Source organism: Caloenas nicobarica, chromosome 2 (assembly GCF_036013445.1).
Source record: "Caloenas nicobarica isolate bCalNic1 chromosome 2, bCalNic1.hap1, whole genome shotgun sequence".
NCBI classification, from domain to species: Eukaryota; Metazoa; Chordata; class Aves; order Columbiformes; family Columbidae; genus Caloenas; species Caloenas nicobarica.
In genome coordinates, this window is record NC_088246.1 from 144448045 (window position 1) to 144468752 (window position 20708).

The window sequence follows — 20708 nt, forward strand, 5'->3', positions numbered from 1 at the left end:
GTGGCTCATATCAAAGCTGGTTTTCATTATCCCAGTTAAACAGCTTAACATTGGTGCAAAGCTATTTGTCTTTAATCATGTTTAAGAATACTTATCTTTCCCCTAAGAACAATATTCTAACCATGATCTTAGCTTAATTAGGAAAGTTTTAAAGCAAATAGGTGCATAACTCAGCGGCTTTCTTTCCTTACCTGACATACTTCTATGAAACCTTAATTTTAATGTTAATCTAGAGAGGTTCATGAAGTAATTCCATACTTGCACAGGTGTAAGCAAAGCCAGGAGGTGGCTTTTTTAACTGTGTATTCTATACCTTCCTGTTATAGATCACACTGCACAGAGTAAAATAAGATTTAAATTAAAATTTAAAACATTCTCTAAATGTTTACAGGAAAAAGTTCTCTTATGGTCATTTGTCACACTTGTGCTTTGAGAACTTTTTCCCCCTTTTTCATGTGTACAGGACTGAACTCATCTATATATTAAAAGTCCCTGAATTTAAAGATGTTTCCCAAATTAAACACAATTATATTGAGATTATTAAACATGGTGAGACTGAATGAGGGTAGCATATAGAGAAAATTAGATGAAGTTTATTAACTAAAATATATTAAAATGTTAGCTAAAGGTCCACATCGTAAAATTAAGAAAAGAGTAAACTATCTTTGATGTACTACATAATAGGCAGATGTAGAAAAACCATATTCAAATAACTCATTTGCATTGGTGGGTTGCTTCTATTGTAATTGAATTTTGTAGAGCTCTCTACACAAGAATGCTGGTGCAAAATCCTGATGAAAGTCTGACATTTGTTAAATCCACAAAAGATTATTTTAGAAAGTAACAATAGCCAGTATTCATACAGGAAAAAAAAAAAAAGGAATTTTAATTAACAAAATGTGTATCTATTTTATTTTGTTTCTGAAACAAAAGGAGCAGGGTAGGGGGGAAAGAAATGAGCAAAGAATTATTGGCTTGACTTTTAGGGTTCTGAGAACCCAGGGTTCCTGACAGATCCCTCCAAAAGAAGTGGGAGGGAGAGTTTCTCAGCTCTTCTGCAAAATAGCTTATTTACTACTGAGCTGAAATTTATGGAGAAAGGCTTAACAATCACATTTTTAATAAAAACTTAGTTATATTGATTATTTGGGTTTATTTTTAACACATCGTTGACATATAAGAACACTTCAATTTAAATATACGTAGTCTGGGAGATATGGTAAACACATGAGCTGTTGTCTCGATTGCTTTTTTCAGCCTATCATCAACTCCTACACTTTCTGCAGTAAAAAACCCATTAAAACATGATATAGATGCAAGTGTGTGTGAATAAACACAAAAAAACATTTCTCTGTGTGTATTTTTATATATGGATATAAATATACATGTGCATACAGACGCACAAGTGTGTACCACAAAGGAGCAGTCATAGCATAGCTTCGCATCTCCATCTGGACTGGGAGGTGGGAGGCAGCGGCCGATTTGATCTGTCTGTCAGTTGGCCCATGGGCTTCTGGGTGGGTGAGTCAGAAGAAGCTGTGTGTTGTACTACCTTGCACTCTGCCGAGCTCAAAACTTGGTGTGCCTTAACTATACTAGTCCAGAAAAGTTTGAGAAACTCTTTTATACAGCTGACAGCCACCAGCAGCTTGGATCATTTGGGATTCTGTTATTTTCTAGATTTGGTTCTATTATTTACAACAGCACAAGGGGTAATGGTTTTAAAGAGGGGGAGATTCAGGTTAGACATGAGGAAGACATTTTTTACAATGAGGGTGGTGAAACACTGGCCCAGGTTGCCCAGAGAGGTGGTAGATGCCCCATCCCTGGAGACATTCCAGGCCAGGCTGGACGGGGCTCTGAGCAACCTGATCTAGTTGCAGATGTCCCTGCTCATTGCAGGAGGGTTGGACTAGGTGGCCTTTGAAGGTCCATTCCAACCCAAACTATTTATTCTACGGTTCAATGATTCTATTTTTGTGACTCTATGTAGTTCCTAATTGAGCCTATAGGTTTTCTATTTTCAGTTAACTTTAGCTGTTAACTTCGCCAGGGCTGAAAATTCATTCATTTGCCATAGTTGGTATTCAGGCATTGCAAACTGCTACAATCAGACCGTTTCAAACTTTTGTCTGTTGACTACAGAGGGAGCTTAGGCAGCTGGCTTAAACTAGATTCCTACTTTTAATATGCAGAAGTGAAATCAGATGAATCTTGGTGCATGTCAGTGTCACAAATACCTAAGCTGACTCCAGGCAAACAAGTGACATATTCCGCAAAACTATTTAGCCTCTCCAAACCCAGCACTGATGCAGCTTCCAGTACCCAAGCTGGGGCTAAAGTACCAGCTCCATTGTGCTACATAAGTAAACACATTATGTCATCAAGCATGAACCATTCAGATCATTTTTGTTTGGGGTTTTTTAGAGTCTCTCTTTTAGTCTCTAACCCAGAGAAACACCTTTGCACTTAGATGAGTGATTTACCACTAGCATCAGGGACTGCTGTGACCCTTGAAAATAAATACAGTTACTGGAGCTTATCCAGATGGCATGAAGGTTTTACTGACTTACTGAGGGTAGTGTAACTTTGGTGCCATTTCTTTCTGTTCTGCAGTCTGTGGTTTTTATCTGCTGTACCTTTCAGACTGTAAGCTCTTTTAAGCAAAAACTTAAGTAATGAGTTCATATAGTATCTTCTATATTCAGGTCTAATCTGGTCTCAATCTTCTAGCATTACCATTATGCAAACATTGACTAAATACAACAAAAAGTAGCCAGCTGAAGCTAAAAGACCAACATTTTGAAATACAAACAAATAGCAAATATAGTATAATCCTAGGAAAATGGATCAAAATTTTGAACATTATTCATAGACCCATGCTCATGTGTCATTTTGAGATGAACAAAAGTGGCCTGAGGTTGACATCAATTATCTCTCTCTCAACTCTTATTTTCAGTCATTTACACTTTAGGTGACAGCCTGATTTATACCTGAAAGATATTGAGTTATGTATCTTTGGTAAGAGCTTTGGAAAGTCAGCCAGTGCATAAATTTGCTGTTTTAATAGTTTATGTGAAGCACAAGTATGCATATGTGCATGAGCTGTGTGCTCAGTGTGTATTTTCAACACACCAGAACTACTCCGGTTCATGTTCTAGACATGCTCTTCCACACCCAGTGTGGAATGACAGCCAGTGTCATTTAGAAGCAGCCCAAGTCTGGGGACTTTATGACTCCACAGATTTCTTCATTGGCAAACCGCAGTTTGAAAAATATTCTGGAGGCATTTGCCTCTCTAGGTATATGTATATTTCTATGACAATTTAAAAAATATTTTCTCTAAAGTGATTCTTCTAAAAACTCAAGAGGAGCTGTATAGTGTTGAAAGTGCTATGAGACTTTGAACACTGAGGATCAAGTCTTCTCAATAGACTTGATTCAGTTCATTATCTGTGGAAGGCTTTGAAGGCCACATTCAAAGCTCCATATGCCATGTGAAACCTTTTCAATCACAAGGCACTTTTCCTAGGACTTCCATTTTACATCTTTTTCTATGATTCAGTGATGTTCAGTTTGATCATACTGTTTGTTTGCTGTTTGTAACCAAGCTACAGGAGAGATGAACATGCAGCCCAAAATACCCTATAACCTGGCGTAACAGTTCCTAGATCTGCCAGCTGCCATGAAAATGTACTGCGCACCATTGTTATTCTTCATTTAATGTTCAGATTGCTGCATTCGGTTCAGTCAAAAGTGTCTGAATTATGTTATGAATGATACTCATCAATGATTGGTATTATTTGGTTCTATGTACAATAATTTAGAAACAGAAAATAGAGCTATTCCACCTAGTATTTTCTCTATATCATGCTACAGATTTAAATTTAGAATTGAGCATGTCTGAAAAACACACTTATAATTTAAAGGCCATGTCTATACAAAAAGATAAAGCACATAGTAGGAAGGCCATGAAAATGTTTGTTTTCTTGGAGGAGTGCCACAAAAATGATCAGAGGGTTGGGACACCTCTCCTCTGAAGAAAGATTGAGTTGAGGCTGTTGGAGAAGAGCAGGCTCTGGGAAGAGCTTATAGCAGCCTTTCAATACTTACAGGAGGTTTATAAGAAAGACAGAGAAAGATTTTTACTAGAGCATGTAGTGATAGGACAAGGGATAACAGTTTTAAACTAAAAGAGGGTAGATCAGATATAAGGAAGACATTTTTTTACGATGAGGATGGGGTGAGACACTGGACCAGGTTGCCTAGGGAAGTTGTAGATGCCCCATCCCTGGAAATGTTCAAGGCCAGGCTGGATGGGACTTTGAGCAACCTGATCTAGTGAAAGAAGTCCCTGCCCTCAGCAAGGGGCATGGAACTAGATGATCTTTAAGTGTTCCTTCTGACCTGAACCATTCTGTGATTCTATGGTTCTGAGTCTATGATTATGTTGTATAAGTGTTTTAAATCCTTTCATTGTAGGTTATTGCAAATTGTAGCCTATTACACTTTTATGACATAATTCTACACTATTTTTAGGCATTCTCTGTGTTTGATTATATTTTTAGATTATCTTGGATGAAAAACCTTACTAGCTGGAGAAGTAAATTTTATTTCTTAAAGGCCAATGTAGGTAAAGAAGCTGCAGTTGCTCAGCTTTATGCAGAATCCAACACAGGCCATGCATGGCACCAAATTTATATCAGCACATCTGGTCTGCAATCAACATTAGCTAATACTACTAGTAGTAATACTACAGTAATAGTAGTAATAGTATACTAGTCTATGGAATTTTACAGCTATATAGGTATAACGTGGCTAACTGGCTTTCAAACAGCTAACTTGCTTCCTAAGTTATTTGTAGCACAGCAATTCTGAAGCCAAACAAGTTGTTTGGCAAACTAGCTTCATATTTTGTACCTGCAATCCAATTCCTGCCTGACAGTTTTAAATCTGTAGGGGTGTCATATCTGAGAGAAATAGGTTTCCTCTACATTACAGCATTAAAACACACACCGAGTCCAGTTGGCACAGAATTACTCAAATCCATGCTGTGATACTCTCCTACCCTCCAAACCAGCCTTTTGGAAGTAATTTCTGGCCCATGTTAACTCCTGAACCAGGACTTTATTGGAGGAGCACTAGAACTTCAGGCTGATACTGTGCTAGACTCTTCTAAAAAGGTAGCAGTAAAATAATCTAGTTCCCGTGCATCAGAATTTGTCTTGGTATTGTATTTGTTCATGTAGACATAGCTGTACATTACCAGAATAAAAACAAATGAAAGAGAAAAATAAAGTTGTTTTTCATCAGCAATGGCATTTTGGGATTCACGTGACTGTGATCATGGCTGAAGAGACACTGCTATGACTCAAGCACCATGGAAATGAGAGCAGTGTAATGACAACAGCGCACGTTCCTCTGACAGAAGTATAAACACTGTGAAAACTTATAAAATAAAACTAAAATTTGTGATTTTGTCAGTTAAACATGACATCAGTAGATAAAAATACATGTCTTTACTCTCGGTTGTTTAGACTTTGCTTGGAGAGCATTTCTATTGTTCTTTCTGGATAGATCCCAGTGCACAGCAACTGACTCAGACTCTAGTCGGTGAGTTTAGAGCTGACAACTAAAATTAAGGTGTTTCATTAGCGACTTGAAATCTCTAAACATGGCCTCCTTGTAAAATCTTCATTAGGACTTAAAGTATTCACACCACATATATTTGCACACGTAAGAAGTGAAATTCATGATCTCGTTAAAATGGTGTGACTTCCACTGAAGTTCTGGCACTTTCAGGCACCCACAGATTCCCACCTAGCAGGCAGCACTATCCATAAGGATGCAAGTGGAAGCCAGGCCAGCTGGCTGGGGTGGAGCTGGTTGCCCGTGGACTACACGTTGCAGGTGATTTGAAAGCGCACGCTTTACAAAATAGATGTGGCAAGTCTCTGAAGGGCTTTGCATAGCAGAAGCAGCCTCAGAAAACCACTGGTTGTTCTGCACTAAAATAATGCACAGGACTGTGGCATGTAGTGTTTCCAATAAATGTAGTCTGAGAGGTCTCAAGAAAAACAGATAACCTAATAGGCACAGAACTTTGCAAAATCATCCCTGCTTAATATGCATTAACCTTCTACGGGTTATGTCAAGATTAGGTTACAGACTTGAAGACAAATATCTCTTTGCAATGCTGACATTTGGACTCACCAGAGCTTTCACCAGTCGATGATAATGTAATACAGCAAACGTATCTAACCAGACCGACATTTTAGTGGCAATGTCCTCAGCAAACTCTGTGCTCTCTGGTCTTTGCAGTCCCTGAGTGCAGAGAACAGGGGGTGACAGGTACATACCCTGCTTTCCATCCTGGTATTTTCATTTGTCATCTTCACGTGTGGTTTGCAAAACACATTTCATCTCAGGACTTTTTTTTTCTTTTTGTCTTTTATTTCTGGAAAAATAAAAGCATAAAGATCATAGGGTGCTTTTCCATAGTGTATCTTCTTAAATAACACCAGCAGACTGCTGTATGGACACGGGTGCATTGACTGGGTGCATCTGCTGTGCAGTACAGTCTGCTCTGCGGGCTGCCCAAGTGCCAGGAGTTCTGTACTGGTTTTGTCCCTCCTGTGCCAAAGGACTGAGTTATACAGGGGAACAAATCATGTTTCACTGAAGTTACAGTTTCAGTAACCAATTACACTGCCCTTGTCTATGACATTTTGAAAACCTTCAGTGGAGTACACAGGCAGCTGAAATAAGATTTGAGAGGGTACATGAATAACTGCAGCTTGTTTCTAAGCTGATGGGTCTGACGAATTATAAAGAAGGTTACTCTCAGAGACAAAAAGGTGGATTAGGATCTAAATAGAGAGAGCAGACAGCCTCCATGTATGCATTAAAAACAAACAAACAAACAAAACCCAAAACAATGCAAACAAACAAAACCACAACACACACAAAAAACTCCTTGGTTTTGTTTTGGTTGTGGTTTGTTTTTGTTGTGTTTTTTTGTTTGTTTTGGTTTGGGTTTTTTGGTTTTGTTTTTGTTTTTACTTGATATTGTTTTCTGTGAGTTTGTTTCTCAAAACCACTTTTTCCTTAGAAAAGCAGTACATTTTTATTTTTGTGCTCTTTGTTTCTCACCCTGATGAAGCATTATGAAGTAATATATTTTGCTGAGCTCTAAGATACCTAGCGGTTTGCAGATGGCCTTGTGATCACAAAGGTGTGAAATTATTTTAATTAAAATAGAAATACTAAGCTGTGAAAAGCTTTTCTCCTCCAACTCTGACCTCTTAGTTACTTGTGAGCTAGCTATACTGCATTGCTGAATGCTAGTCCATTAAAAACTCCCTTTGTTATTTAGAAAAAATAAGACTTATTTTGGTTTTGAGGTCTTATATAAACACTGAAGGGGAACGTTAAATATATTTTATTTAAATAAGAACAGACAGCTTTCACATGTGACAAATATTAGCATTAACACAAAAGAGAGACTTATTTTTACAGATTTCTTTCATGTTCGTCAAAGAAGGCGTAATACAGAAGAGAATGCCAACTGCAGGACAAGCAATCCTGCTACATCATTTAAGAAACTAAATCTGGTATCGCCATGGATCTCAAAGCATATTACGTTTCCAGGAAGACAAATCTTACTGCTTTTCCATTTCTACCTTTTAAAACATTTTTTAATGTTAAAAATTCCCTATTTCATTTTCATGAATTGAAATCTGTGATTTTGGGAGAGACATAATAGAGCAATTTTGTTTCAGCTCTTCAAATCTCTATTCTATGAAAATGTACAAGACTTTGAAATGATCCATATAAAGGCTAAATTGCTTACAGGTAGAGTTTCACTGACACAGACTGTTCAGGTGATAGGAACAGCGGGAGCACATTTCCAGTGTAGGAATCTTGGAATGGGTACCAGCAAATGAGTCCTAATGTGGGTGTGCAAAACAAGCAGTGCTAGGAGAATCCTGTTTTGCTGATATAACTGCACTTGCAGTAATAGCTAGGGAATTTTCCCAGAACAGCTGTGTCAGTCAGTGAAGTTATTTTGGTAGAAATCTGTACTGTGTACCTAGCTTGATATTTGAGGTGGAGTTGACCTTACAGTAGAAAATGCCAAAAGAATTGGGAGAATGGAAAAATGCACTGTTGCCACGTAAGCAGAAGGAAAAGTGTGGCTCTGTGACCGCTTAATAGGGAATGCTCAGAAAATCCAAAATGTGCTGATTTTAAAAAAAGATAAAGTTTAGAAAACTTTTGTCTGATTCCTGGGTGTAGAAATTATGTAGGAGTGGTCATTATATCATGAAACTTCAATCAGGGTAGGAGATCACTGAAGGTTAGTGCTGCATGGACTACGAGCCATTGCGCTGGGACAGAGTTCATGATCCTGTTAGTCATGAATTGTGACATGATGGGAAACAGTAAAAACAGTCAATACTTTGTGAAGGGCCTTGCAGCTTTCTGTAATCTGCCCCTTGCGAGTGCTTGGCTGGAGTTGCCACATGTCCCTCTCTGTAGCATGTGGACAGACAAAACAGTCCCAACATTTAGCAAATTACAGTAGTTAATGGCTTGTTACTATATGTTACAAGTTTCACACATAAACCCTGTTTTACACAATCTGGGCAGTACTTTCAATGACCTTTTCAGGGTATTGTTTAAGCTTTGCAAAAAGATAAAAAAGAAAAAAGAAAGGAATAAAGTTTAATTCAGTAATAATTGCAGTCTCATATCTCAGTGACCTGGACAAATTTCTGGAAATTCCTTGAATAATAACTTGTTTGGAGAATAACATTTCCTCCAACTAATACTGGTATTTATTTTCCCTTTTCTATCTTTCTACAATTATATAAATGCTGGGATTTCATACTGGGTTGTTTTTTGGAGGGGTGGATAATTCAGTTAGCCCTTTTTCTGAGACTCTTGATGTTTATCAAGTGTTTGTTTTCTATTAATGTGTGTTGGCTGTCTCTGCTTAGTGAAGTCTGAGGGTATGAGAGGAGGGCAACACTCGGCTAAATATTAAAAATAAAACAAAATACGGTCTGGATTCCACCTCACTGGGAGGTGTGGGGGACTGTCACTCACCTTGTAAGAGGAAGCCAGTCACCCTTCTTGTAGTGACACATTACACAGAGATTTTTCATATGCCTTTGGGTGGAAAGTCATTAAAGAGTTTGAATTATACTTGTAATACCTTATGCGTAGTAGTCGATAGGTGTAGTGCAAGTTAAAGATAATTAACATGTGTAAAAAGCTAGGCAGCTGCACTGTCTTTTCTGAAGACAACCATGATCCCTTCTGTAGCAAACAAAAGAAATCTATGGGCAATGACTGACAGAAGAGCAGAAAAGGTGATGAAGAAAGGAGCACTAACTCCTTTCCAGTTGCATTCCCAAAACACCTTTCTTAATTACGGGTTTAAAATGGGGTGTTCAGAAATTACAGATCACCTTTCCATAGTGGCTGCACTGAAGAATCCTCTCCAAGATCTGCACAAGGCCTTAAGAAACCCCTTTACGGCAAAGTGTGCTTTTATCTTATGTTCGGGAGCCAGAGCAGGCTTTAGGAATTAATCCGTAACACAGGCAATAATTTTAAAAAAGCCATCTGCACAAACAATTTTGCATTTTTCAAATCCAGGGTATTATGACCTCCAGGTTCATTACACAGCAATAGCAATACGAAGTAAAGAAACCTCTTAAATCATTACTTTTCCTAAGCATCCCAATTTAAAGTGTAATAATTTGTGTTCACTTGGAGCATGCTTGCTGAAATACACCCAGTCACAGTCTAAAGATGGAAAACACATTAATTTCCATATTGGTTTTTTTTTTTTTTTAATTTCCACACATAGTATACCTATGTAAAAAGAGAAAGATATGTTTATTAAACCCAGAATCCTATTATTGACTGTCTGTATTTAGAGAAGGTTGGCACTGAAGATCAAGTGCTGCAAATTCATGTTACATGGTATTATTTAGTAATTTCAGGGAATACAACTAGTAAGCAGTTACCTTCTTAGTTTGATAGGCAAGCCACCAAAATATTTGATAATATATCCAACTCTACAAATAGAATTGCCTCGGGACAGTACATACATTTATAGCAGATGTTTGACCTTGTTCTGTTTGACCTGGATTCTTACAACGTCCCGTTCTTTCAGCAAACCATCAGAAAATGATAAAGAAATATGATACCTGGGAGTCCCATGCTTTGTCTTGATATTTGTCACTGAGATACGAGTTTGGATGCCGTTCCTTTAAGAGGGATTTGATTCACTTGCAACTGGTTACACAAATCAATGAGCAGCAGTAAAAATTTTAAAAAATCAGGAAAACAACCAGGGGATGTTGTCAGTGTCAGGGTAGTGATCTTGTTTTCTGCAGCCAAGGCATGTGTCCAGATTGTCATCAATTAGATTATTCGTATAATGCAATCATTAGCAACTGTTCAAGGAGAGATTCCTTAGATTCCAGAATACTGACAATTTATGGCTTTCTTATCTCAGTTCTTTGTCGCTGTTTCTTCCCTTTAAACCTTTATTTTAAAGAAAGAAAATCAGGACAGAGAAGCATATTGAGGAAGCCTGGACAGGATCATGATCTGGTGCTTTGTCACAGATGTGTGGAATAGGTGTTTTGTATTGCAACCTCTGTTTGGGGTAATTTGGAATTGACTATGGTTTGTGGAAGGTTTGAAGTGATGTTCTTGGTAGGGGCTGATTTTATCAATGACAGTAACAGGGTTTTTTTATATACTGTACAATATTAGCAAAAACATCAACTCGTTATAATCACTGGGGCTGCTACGTCTCGTTCAGTGCTAAGGGGCTGAGAGACGTGGGGGCCCAGGCATCGTGGCACAGCCGTCGAGGTGCAGCCAAATTCCCACCAAAGGCGCACATCACCAGCGAAGTGCCCCATTAGCACCAGGTTTGGCACAGGGTGCTGAGCACCCCTGCGGTGGCCGGGTCACGGCAGGACATGGGGCCTCTGTGTCAGAGAGGGGCCCCCAGCTTCTGCTGAGAATGGAGCGGTGTGGGGCGGCGGAGGTGCTTGCCCTCCCTCTTATCTGAGAAGGAAAACAGCAGCAGGCTGCTTGAAAGTTTGCTGGCTCCTAAGCAGGTGTTATTTCTTCTACAAAGAATACTTCTAAAGGCAGTGCTTATAAAAGGAGTACTGAGAAACAGGAGTGAAAGTAGATTAAACAGATGTTACAAATCAGTTGCTCTTCTTTGACTATGTATTCTACAGTTTTCCTGTATTTTTGTAAATATCTCCAAGTCGTCCAACTGTTGTTTTGCCTTTCTCTGCACCCTCGTCATCACATTCAGCTTTATTCAGCTGGTTTTATGAAAGTCTTCAGTAATTCAGGTGAAATGTAATGAACATTACCTTTTTTTCCCAACTTTTCAAAACCAGTCATGAATTATTATTAAAACTAGCCACAGACATTTAGTTTTCTGCCACATCTTACACAGCTAAAAATGTTGAAGGAAGCTATTTTGTTTGCTTTAGTGTTTATAGGTAGAAAATTCTGTAGTCATCAAGTCTTTCACAGATATCTTTAGCAATTACTTCAGCATGTTTTATTTTTTGCCAATTACATGATAATTGCATATTAGAGATTTATTATTATTACTATCACTACCATTATAATTGATTTTAGAGCTGTTTGCTTTATAGTCTTTTAGTAACATCTTTTTAGAGTAATCTGTAAACAGCAAAAGTACACTCTGCAACTCAAATATACGTAAATATACCTTAATGTGTGGTAGCACTGGTACAAGTGCAAAGGGTGATTTTAGAGGGAGTGCTGGAGGTGTTGTAGGCTAACCAGGTGTCCACCTCAAAACGGAGTGGCAGGTTTCTGTGATCATGGCCTCCTCACAGACCTGCCTGTGGCACACAAGGGAGATGTCTGTCTGTCTGTCTGTCTGGGCAGCTCGCTTTCTTGCTAACCAGCACAGAGTCACAGATATGTTGGGAGGTGAGAGCCTTTGGCATGTGGCCACAGAAACATGAACTTATGTAGAATGACCAACTAAACACATGTGTTGGAAGATGGCCTGAATGAGACATCTAAAAGATATTAAAGCCTAGATGAGTTGCCCTAGACGCCATTTATCGCTACTGCAGAGGAAAGGAGTATCTTGTTCTAAAATAAGTGCCTGTGGTGTCACATGAAACATGTTTTATTAGGAATACTAGATTATAATAATCTAGAAATGAAAATATTGTGCATATTGTAAAAATAGCTGTCAAAACTCAGTGTTTTCCTGTAGATTGAGTGACGAAGGGTACCATCCCTGAGTGCTCAACTTCTGATTAGTTTTCATTCCTTAGCAAGGCATGAGAGTAATGTGTTGGCTGTTTATAATATCTTATTATTATCCAGGCACAAATATTCCTTTCCAAACATCAACTCAATGAAATACACTCCAGATGCATGACTCTTTACACATTCTTCATGAAGAGTTTCGGTTGGCTTCATATTGCCATTCTATCTGCAAAGTTTGTTAGATCAAACCCTAAATATTGTTTTGCATGGTTTTAGGGGAGTTAAAGACCTTTGAAAGAAAAACAAACAAACAAAAAATCACATTTACTATCATTACTGCTTAAAGGGGCGGTAAGAAAGCAATGGCCTTGTGCAAGGTATGATACCACTTTTGCACTATCATGAACTATAGTGGAACGAGTTCTCTGTATTGCAAAAGACTGCTACAGTAGCTTGTAACTCTTTTTAATTATGTCCAGTGCTTTAGTTTCCTATCATTTTGGGGGAAAGGTTGCCATGTGCTATATACTCCATTAATATACTGTATGAACAGAAAAGAAAGGTAATGTCAAACAGTGTTGAGGAAAATATAGACATAAAATTATATCAGAAATAAAAATGTGTTGTGGTTATGAGCAAATTCTGCGAATTCAGAAAATATATATCCACATTTGCTAAAGGGGCTGGTGTGTTTCAGAGACAAACAGCTTGCTTAAACTAGAGAAGAGGTGAAGGATTTGCCTGTGGCTTGTGGGGCAGATTCCTTGCCAGATGCTGGCCCACTGACAGGACCAGAGGCAATAGGCACAAACCAAGACACCAGAGGCTCCCTCTGAACATCAGGAAACTCTTTTTCACTGTGAGCGTGACTGAGCACTGGCGCAGGCTGCCAGAGAGGCTGTGGAGTCTCCATCCTTGGAGATACTCCAAGCCAGCTGGACACAGTCCTGGGCAACTGGCTGTAGGTGACCCTGCTTGAGCAGGGGCGTTGGACCAGTTGATCTCCAGAGGTCCCTCCCCACTTCAACTCTTCTGTGATTCAGTGATTCACTCCTTCTCCAAATAAACACCACCGGAGAGCAGAAACTTGCCCGTTGGCTGCAGGTTTGTCCTGCCGGCCAGAAGTGCTGGCAGTGGTCACTAGCCTGAGCCACCCCCGCTGCCATTGAGGCGCTCCGGCCCGCCCCAGCGCTCCCCTCCCGCCTCCTGCCGCGCTGGGGCCACCCGCGGGCCCAGCGGGGATCGGGCGGGGAGGAACAAAGTTTGCGGGCGGTGCCTGCGGGCCGGCCCGCCGCTATCGCGCGGCGCCGACTCCCGGTCCTCCCTCCGGCGCTGTCGGTATTTACAGCCCCGCCGCCGAGGCTCACACGACGGCTGCCGGCCCCCTGCGCGCACCCGCCCGCCCGCCCGCCGCGGTGACTTACGCCGCCGGCTGACGGCTCGCCCCGCTGATAGGCGGCCCCGTGCTGGCTGCGGCGGCCCGCCCGTGAGCAGCGGCGCCGGAGCCAGCGGGACAGAGCCGGGCGGAGCGGGACAGAGCCGGGCGGAGCGGGACAGAGCGGGACAGAGCCGGGCGGAGCGGGACAGAGCGGGACAGAGCCGGGCGGAGCGGGACAGAGCGGGACTCCGCGACTCGCAGCCCGCCCGGCGCTCCCCGCCGCCCTCAGCCCCCCGGCAGCACTGAGCGCCCGCGGAGAGCTCCGCGCCGCTCCGCCGCTGCCCCCGCGCCGCTCCGCGCCGCTCCGCTCCGCGCCGCCCGCCGCAAAGACGCCGCGCTTCTTGTACCGCGCCAAAGGCGGGTGCCGCGCGGCCAAGATGGGCCGGCAGACCGCGGCCGGCGGGCGCAGCATGCAGCGGTCGCAGAGCCGGAGCAGCCTCTCCGCCTCCTTCGAGGCGCTGGCGGTCTACTTCCCCTGCATGAACTCCCTGGAGGAAGAGGATGGAGGTGAGGGGCTGTGGCGGGCCGGGGCCGGGGCCGGGGTCCCGCGGGTCGCTCCCGGGGGACCCTGTCCTCTCCCCGCGGGCGGCGGTGCGGGGATGCGACTCTCGGGCAGTTACTTCTGCTAAGCGGGGGTGGTGACACAGTGCTTGTAACTGCGGAGAAACTTTGTAACTGGAGAATGATGTTTAGCACCACATTGAGAATGAAGTTGTTTACTAAGCTTTAGTTACGTTAAAAAAGGGGAGGGGAGAAGGAGTAGAGGGTCTTGACATTTTATGCTCATTCATAAGGAAAACAAACCACACTTCCTCACGGTGGTTTTCCAACTCTACATGGACTTGGTCTGGTACCTCTTGTCCATTATTACAACATAATTTACAAAGAATGCCAGATCTGAACAATTAAATACTGGCCCTGTTTAACTTTTTCTTAGGAACAGCAGTGTAGGTACAGAGCTAGATGTACATGTACACCTTGCAAGTCTTACCGTTAATCTCTACTCATAAAAGTCCAACCGGTGAAGTGTTTGCGTGACTTCCATATATTTGTTATAGGACCAGAACTTTACATAGCAAAGACATGCAATGGATTTTCTGTATAACCGTGGCCAAAACACCCCAAAACCTTAAGCTAGTGGTCAGAAAACCTTGGGTAACAAGTGTGTACATATAGTTAAGCATGGCACCATACCCTACCCAGGACAGAACTTGAGTTTCAGGAGCTTGTTTTGAAAATACTGATTTTATAAAGAAAATAATCTGCCGTTGTTAAATATGTTTACATTTAGAATGAACATATGTTCTTCCTAGTGTTTATCAGGACTAATTCAAGATTTCTGATGTCATTAACTGAGTGTATTGCACATTCTGTAGATTTCAGCATTAAGATAGCAGTACTTGTACAATGCCACTAGACGAACATGTGTCAACTATCTCTGTACACTATTCATAATCTGTATTTAAAATATCTATGTTCGTATATATCACCTTCCACATCTAAGGCCAAGAGTTCAGTGGCAAATGTTTGTCCCCAGTCTTCACATGTCTTGATTTATCTTTTGATGTGCAATGGTCCCTGAAGTCTCTTCTCCAAAGCACCTTTGTATTTCTGATGCAGATGCCGAGGTGTGATCCCTCACCTTTCCCCTGGACCCTGCTCTGGGGCTGGCCAGGTTGCCCTGGTCAGCAGAAAAGAGACAGCTGCTCCCTGGGGCGAAATGTGCTGTCTTTCAGTACCCTCATCTGTTCCCTCCCTTGAACAATGAAGTGAACTGCAAAATATTGCCAGTAGACTGCAGGGCAGGCTTCAGAGGGCATTTTTAATCTTCTGACATGCTAATAAACACTATGGCTGAAAACACACATTTTTAAAACACAGAAAATACCATAAGTTACGCTAAACATGAATAGGTATTCTTTAAAAGATTTCTTTCTCTGTCATTCCAGAATAGTTGTCTTTTCAGTCCTGGTTATTAGTTACAACAGTTGCATTAATCCTGTGTGAAATCAGAGTATTGGTTTGTTTTCTCTACTTCTCTAGGAAACACTTAACTTACTCCTCATTTGAGATCTGCGTATGTTCAAAACTGTTTACTAGTTCAAAGAAATATGAAATCTGTGGATGTCAGTAGATGAATACCTGTGAATTTAAGGATAATTGTAATTACTTATTTAGTTTGTGCTGTCAAGTTATTTAAAGAGAAGTGTTAAAAGAATAGATGCTGGTTTTTTTACACATTGTGTTGATTTACATTATCTGATCCTATTTAGATGTAGGCTACACTTGAAAATCCACTTCATGTAATTCCAGTGAAAAAGTACAGGTAAAATTGCTACGCAGTTTTTATGGAGCTGAGTTTCTGCTACCTGAGTTTTCAGACATCTCAGGTTACAGGAGTGACAGGCATGACAGCTAAACTCCTTTCCCAAGTGCTTGGAGATCAGAAAGAAAAAAATGCATTTTTTAAATAACAAGTCATCTCTGCACTCAAATTGGAATTTGTTGTCTTCTATGCAATTGCTTCTATGCAATTACGTTTATGTACCACCAGTGTCTTTAAGTGGGTGTGGTACATGCACTCCCATGTTCACGTACTTAATGCTCTTTTACAGTTTAATCTGAAAAAGATAGATGTTAAACCCACTTCATAAGTAATCTATCCCCAAGATGTAGTTATTTCTGTGTGTGATGGGTAGGTTAAAAAAAGATAACCTGCTACAGGGGTGCTTTTACATTTCCCATTCAATCATATTTTTAATACAAACAGAAAATCTGACCTATTGAGGCATTTATTTGTGATATTCCCTTGAAGACTTCTGTTCATTAACTGCTGAAATGAATACACTGGCCCAAAGCTATATCTTTGGGTATCAAAGAATATGAGTAATGTCAAATTCAGAAGTAAATGAATAGTAACTCAATACAGTCTATTAATAAGAATAATTTTAGAAACCATTTTTGAACAGGAGGATTGAAAAGACGCATTTGAGTGTCAATTGATCAAAGTAAGAGGCTTCTTCAGCCCTGGCATCCAAGCTGAGATGTACTGAAGAAATGTGGAAAGGCTGCAGTTTTCCCATTGACAGCCATGAACTTGCCATGGGTAGTTGGATGAGTCCTTCAGGTTAATTCACATTTGTTATTTTTAAAGGAGTTTATTATTCTTAGCTATGTCTAGCAAAAGGTATTGAAAGTCAGTTTTTTCATCATCGATTGACTTCTGGCATATGTGCATGTGCACACACAGAACTAACATGTCGTGTGGTACCAGAGTGAATTATGTATGTTGTCAAAGTATACAGGTTATCAAAGGATGTCTTTTGCATTTTTTGTTAAATTCATTGATGATAAAGTGTACAGCCTGCATAGTAAAGTGAGAATTGGCATCAACTAATGCTTGGATCGGATTTAAATTACATGGAAATTGTTTAACAGAGGTGTGGGGTGCAGAAGGCAAATCAGTATCGATCTGAATTCCAGCTGTGCGTGAAGCATCCCAAGCCTCACATTTTGTCTGAAATCCTGGCTTTGTTGCAATTAAAGGAAATTTTGTCATTGAATTCAAAGGACCGATGTAAATATGTGTGACATCTTTTTAGATGACTGTGTAGTCATAGTGCAAAATTTCATGCGCATACTGTATTTGAAAGTAGTGGATTTGACCTTACTAAACTTCCCTGTGGACAACTGGAAAATGTGCTAGAGCAAGTGAATTCTTATGTACAAGAAGAATTACGTTTATCCGACATGCAATTAGAAAATAAGAGGAAGGCTCAGATCGCATATGATCACTAGAAAGCCTGCATCTGTTGTTATGAGTGGGACTGTTAACTTGGTGCTTCCTCAGATTATACTGTGTGTATCGTAGGCTATAATAAATCTGTGCTACAGTTTCCTTTTTATATGCTATTTACATTCCCTTCTGATTTGCATTTACAGTGAGGTGTTTATATAAACTGTTAAGTAGCAGGTTGCCAGGAGCACAGCTATGGAAACGCGGGTCGTGGCAAGATCGGTGTGCAGAACTACGCTACTCAAAAGGGGGCATATTTCAATTTAATGTCTTCTTTTGCCAAAGCTTTTGGGTGGTAGTGAAGCTATGAGATTCAAGGGGAAAATCAAATGCTTTGCAGGTGTTAAAGACAATTCAAGAGATAATTTATGATAATTTAAGACATAAATTAATTCAGAAAGAACTGGAAAGCATCTTGGTCTCCCAGTATATTAGGAAAACAAAAGGCAATAGAGAAAAAAAAGCCACAGAATGTTCTTCAGCCCAAGACAATCATGCCAAAAATAGCAAGAATTAGTTGTGTTAGCTGAGGAGAAGATACATTACAGTTTTGCATATTGAGGCCTACTGAAAGAAGTATCTGAGTGTTGCTGCAGGAGTTCAGCAGGAATGGAGGCACATGATACACTCCTGACATCTGGCTGATAACTGTCTGGGAAACTTCCCTGAGGGGTTGTTTGATCCCTCATAGGTATCAGCAGAAGTATTGCCATTGATGCTGGTGAGGGAAGGAGCAGGACTTATTTAAATGCATCCTGAATTGCTCGTTTGAACACTATTACTGGCTTCAGTGGCGTTTCTCACTGATTAATCATTCCCCATTGGTAGAGCTGGAATAAAGCTTGGCAGTTCCTGCATTCTGTTCCTGTGGTTAGGGCACCAGATCACACTGTCCCTCTGGAGGTCCCAGTAGACAACAATAAGCAGACAATAATTTAACCAGAAATAGGAAACGGGGGAAGTGGTAACAATAAATTCATTAACACAGTAATTATTAAAGAGAATCCTGTGCATGAAGTAGTTACACTTTAAAATTATCCTCTTAAAAATAATAAAGTAATAGTAGGAGTATCAGGCAATGAAGAAAATGAGAATAACTACATCTTCTTGGGGGAATTGGCCTACTTTTTGGCCTTGGTGGTAAAGATGACCTTGTTTACGTGGAACGTTCATAAGCAGAGCCAAGGTGGAATATGAACGAAGGATATACTGCCCTGTGGCAGAGTATCACTGTAAAAGGTGAAGCTTTAAAGACCTTGGCTTGATTGATGTTAACACGCCAGGGATTGTCTGCTGTGCATTTCATGCAACGATGAGGTGGCTTATCTTAGAGGATAAAAATCACTCAGAACATGCAATAATAATCATTCCATACAGAATCTGCACAACATTTAAGTGTATGGTTGATATTTTTTTACGTTTGTTGCTAGAGCATTGCTCCAGGGCTGAGCTGAGCCAGCCTGCCCATCAGTGCGGTGGGGCTGGGTCTCTCCCGCTTCTGCAGCTCCTCGTGCTGACTCCGGGGTGGAGGCAGTACAGAAGGCATTTCCAGTAATTTCATCCCTCTTTCCAGTCCCAGGTGTTTTTACCAATTACACTCAGGTGCTGCACTGGTGAAGTAGATGTAGATGCCAAGTTGGATAAAACCTTTTAAAAAAAGAAGCACAGAAAAAACTGTACAGTTACTGGTGACGGAAAGAGTGTGGCAAGCAAAACACATGTACTCTGGGAAACATCTGGAAAATCATCAGAAAAGTAGAAGAGACTGCAGAAGGACTGACATTCAAAGTACAACATGCTTCAACCTGATTATATGATAGAAATGCCCAACAGAACTTTAAGGCTGTATTTCTCTTATATTTGTTGCATTTCTCTTCTGGGCTGCTAGTTACACTGCGGCATTTACCTGAATAAGCTAAGAGATAACTCAGGTGTGGCTATAACAGCAGCAGTGAAGCTACAGTGTGTGCCAGCTTTCATCTTGGGTGGTACCTACATAAGCCCGAAAAAAACTGTCTTGCTTATCTCTACATACTGTAATTGTCATTTTTCAATAGCAAGGTCAACAGTGTTCTCAAAGCAGCAGCACACTGTGTAGCTGTTTTTTTTGATTGGAGAGGTAAATGCTTAACAGCAGTAGTTTGAAAATGGGTCATTACAGTGTCTATTTTGCTCAGAGTTCTGTGAACTGTGGTTATTTAAATAATGATATTTGCTTAGTATCATTACTCATCTTAGACAAAGCTGGGAGGAAGAATTGTTTCTAATTTGTGTAATCTCAGTAGCCATCCAACTACTTGGCACCATCTATCTCATTAAGCCCTAATAGAAGATGGTGAATTATTTCAACACACTTGCTACATCATTCAGAAATGCTATACAGATCCATCTGATAGTGTGTATAATGACCTTAGCTATACTAAAAATAATCAAGGTTGGGTTAAAGAATGGTGTTACTGTTATTATTACATATTTTGAAAGTATCTCTCAATTCATATAATACAAAAATTAAAAAGCAATTCTAAGCTCCTCGATATATACACTCTTCACTGCTTAAGAAATTTTAATGTCCTTTTGGCACTTCATGGAGTAATTGTTATTAATAAATGCATAAGAATGCTTTATAACCAGGAAATTAAATGTCCATATAAACCTCAAAACGTTATCACTCAAAACCTCAGTGATGGTTTCTTTTTAGTTAAGATGGTCAGCCTTTGTCATTGGCAAAATCAAAGACTGGGTCTGAAGATTTCTTGCGGTGAAGATGTGCACCTATTTAGTGATTCCTTATGTAAACGGTATATAAAATTAGAACGTAATTCCACAAAATAGCTTGCTCTATTTTTTCAGGATTTTAATAGCTTGGGGATGAGACTGATTTCCCACTGCTGTACTTTTCTTGTAGTCACGTAGATTGTTGTACAGAATGTACAAAGTGGATAGAAAATGCTACCATTCTGCTTTGACACATACAAAAAATAAATACAAAGCCAGACCTGTTATATTTGAATGATAAGAACATCTACCTGTTTGGAGATTGTAACTGATCTAAATGAGGGTTCCTGAAAAATTCAGGTCACTTGGCACATGGGAAATACAGCTGTGGGCTGCAAAGCCATGTGCTTCTTCATTGTCATATCCCTGTGTTCAGTTTTACAGCAATTGTTT

At 40.3% G+C, this 20708-nt stretch overlaps 1 protein-coding gene across 42 annotated transcripts in view; it reads left to right on the forward strand.

Moving 5' to 3' along the window:
- RIMS2 (regulating synaptic membrane exocytosis 2) overlaps positions 1-20708 on the forward strand; it is a 479246-nt gene that overhangs the window by 446986 nt on the left and 11552 nt on the right. The window contains exon 1 of one of the 42 annotated variants that reach the window (XM_065627878.1): positions 14122-14251. The exons of 40 other annotated variants lie outside the window; for them this stretch is intronic. In XM_065627878.1, the coding sequence (XP_065483950.1) occupies positions 14122-14251 (130 nt within the window). Of the gene's footprint in view, positions 1-14121; positions 14252-20708 lie in introns of those variants that run through there. One more of the 42 variants, XM_065627879.1, reaches the window with a different exon arrangement.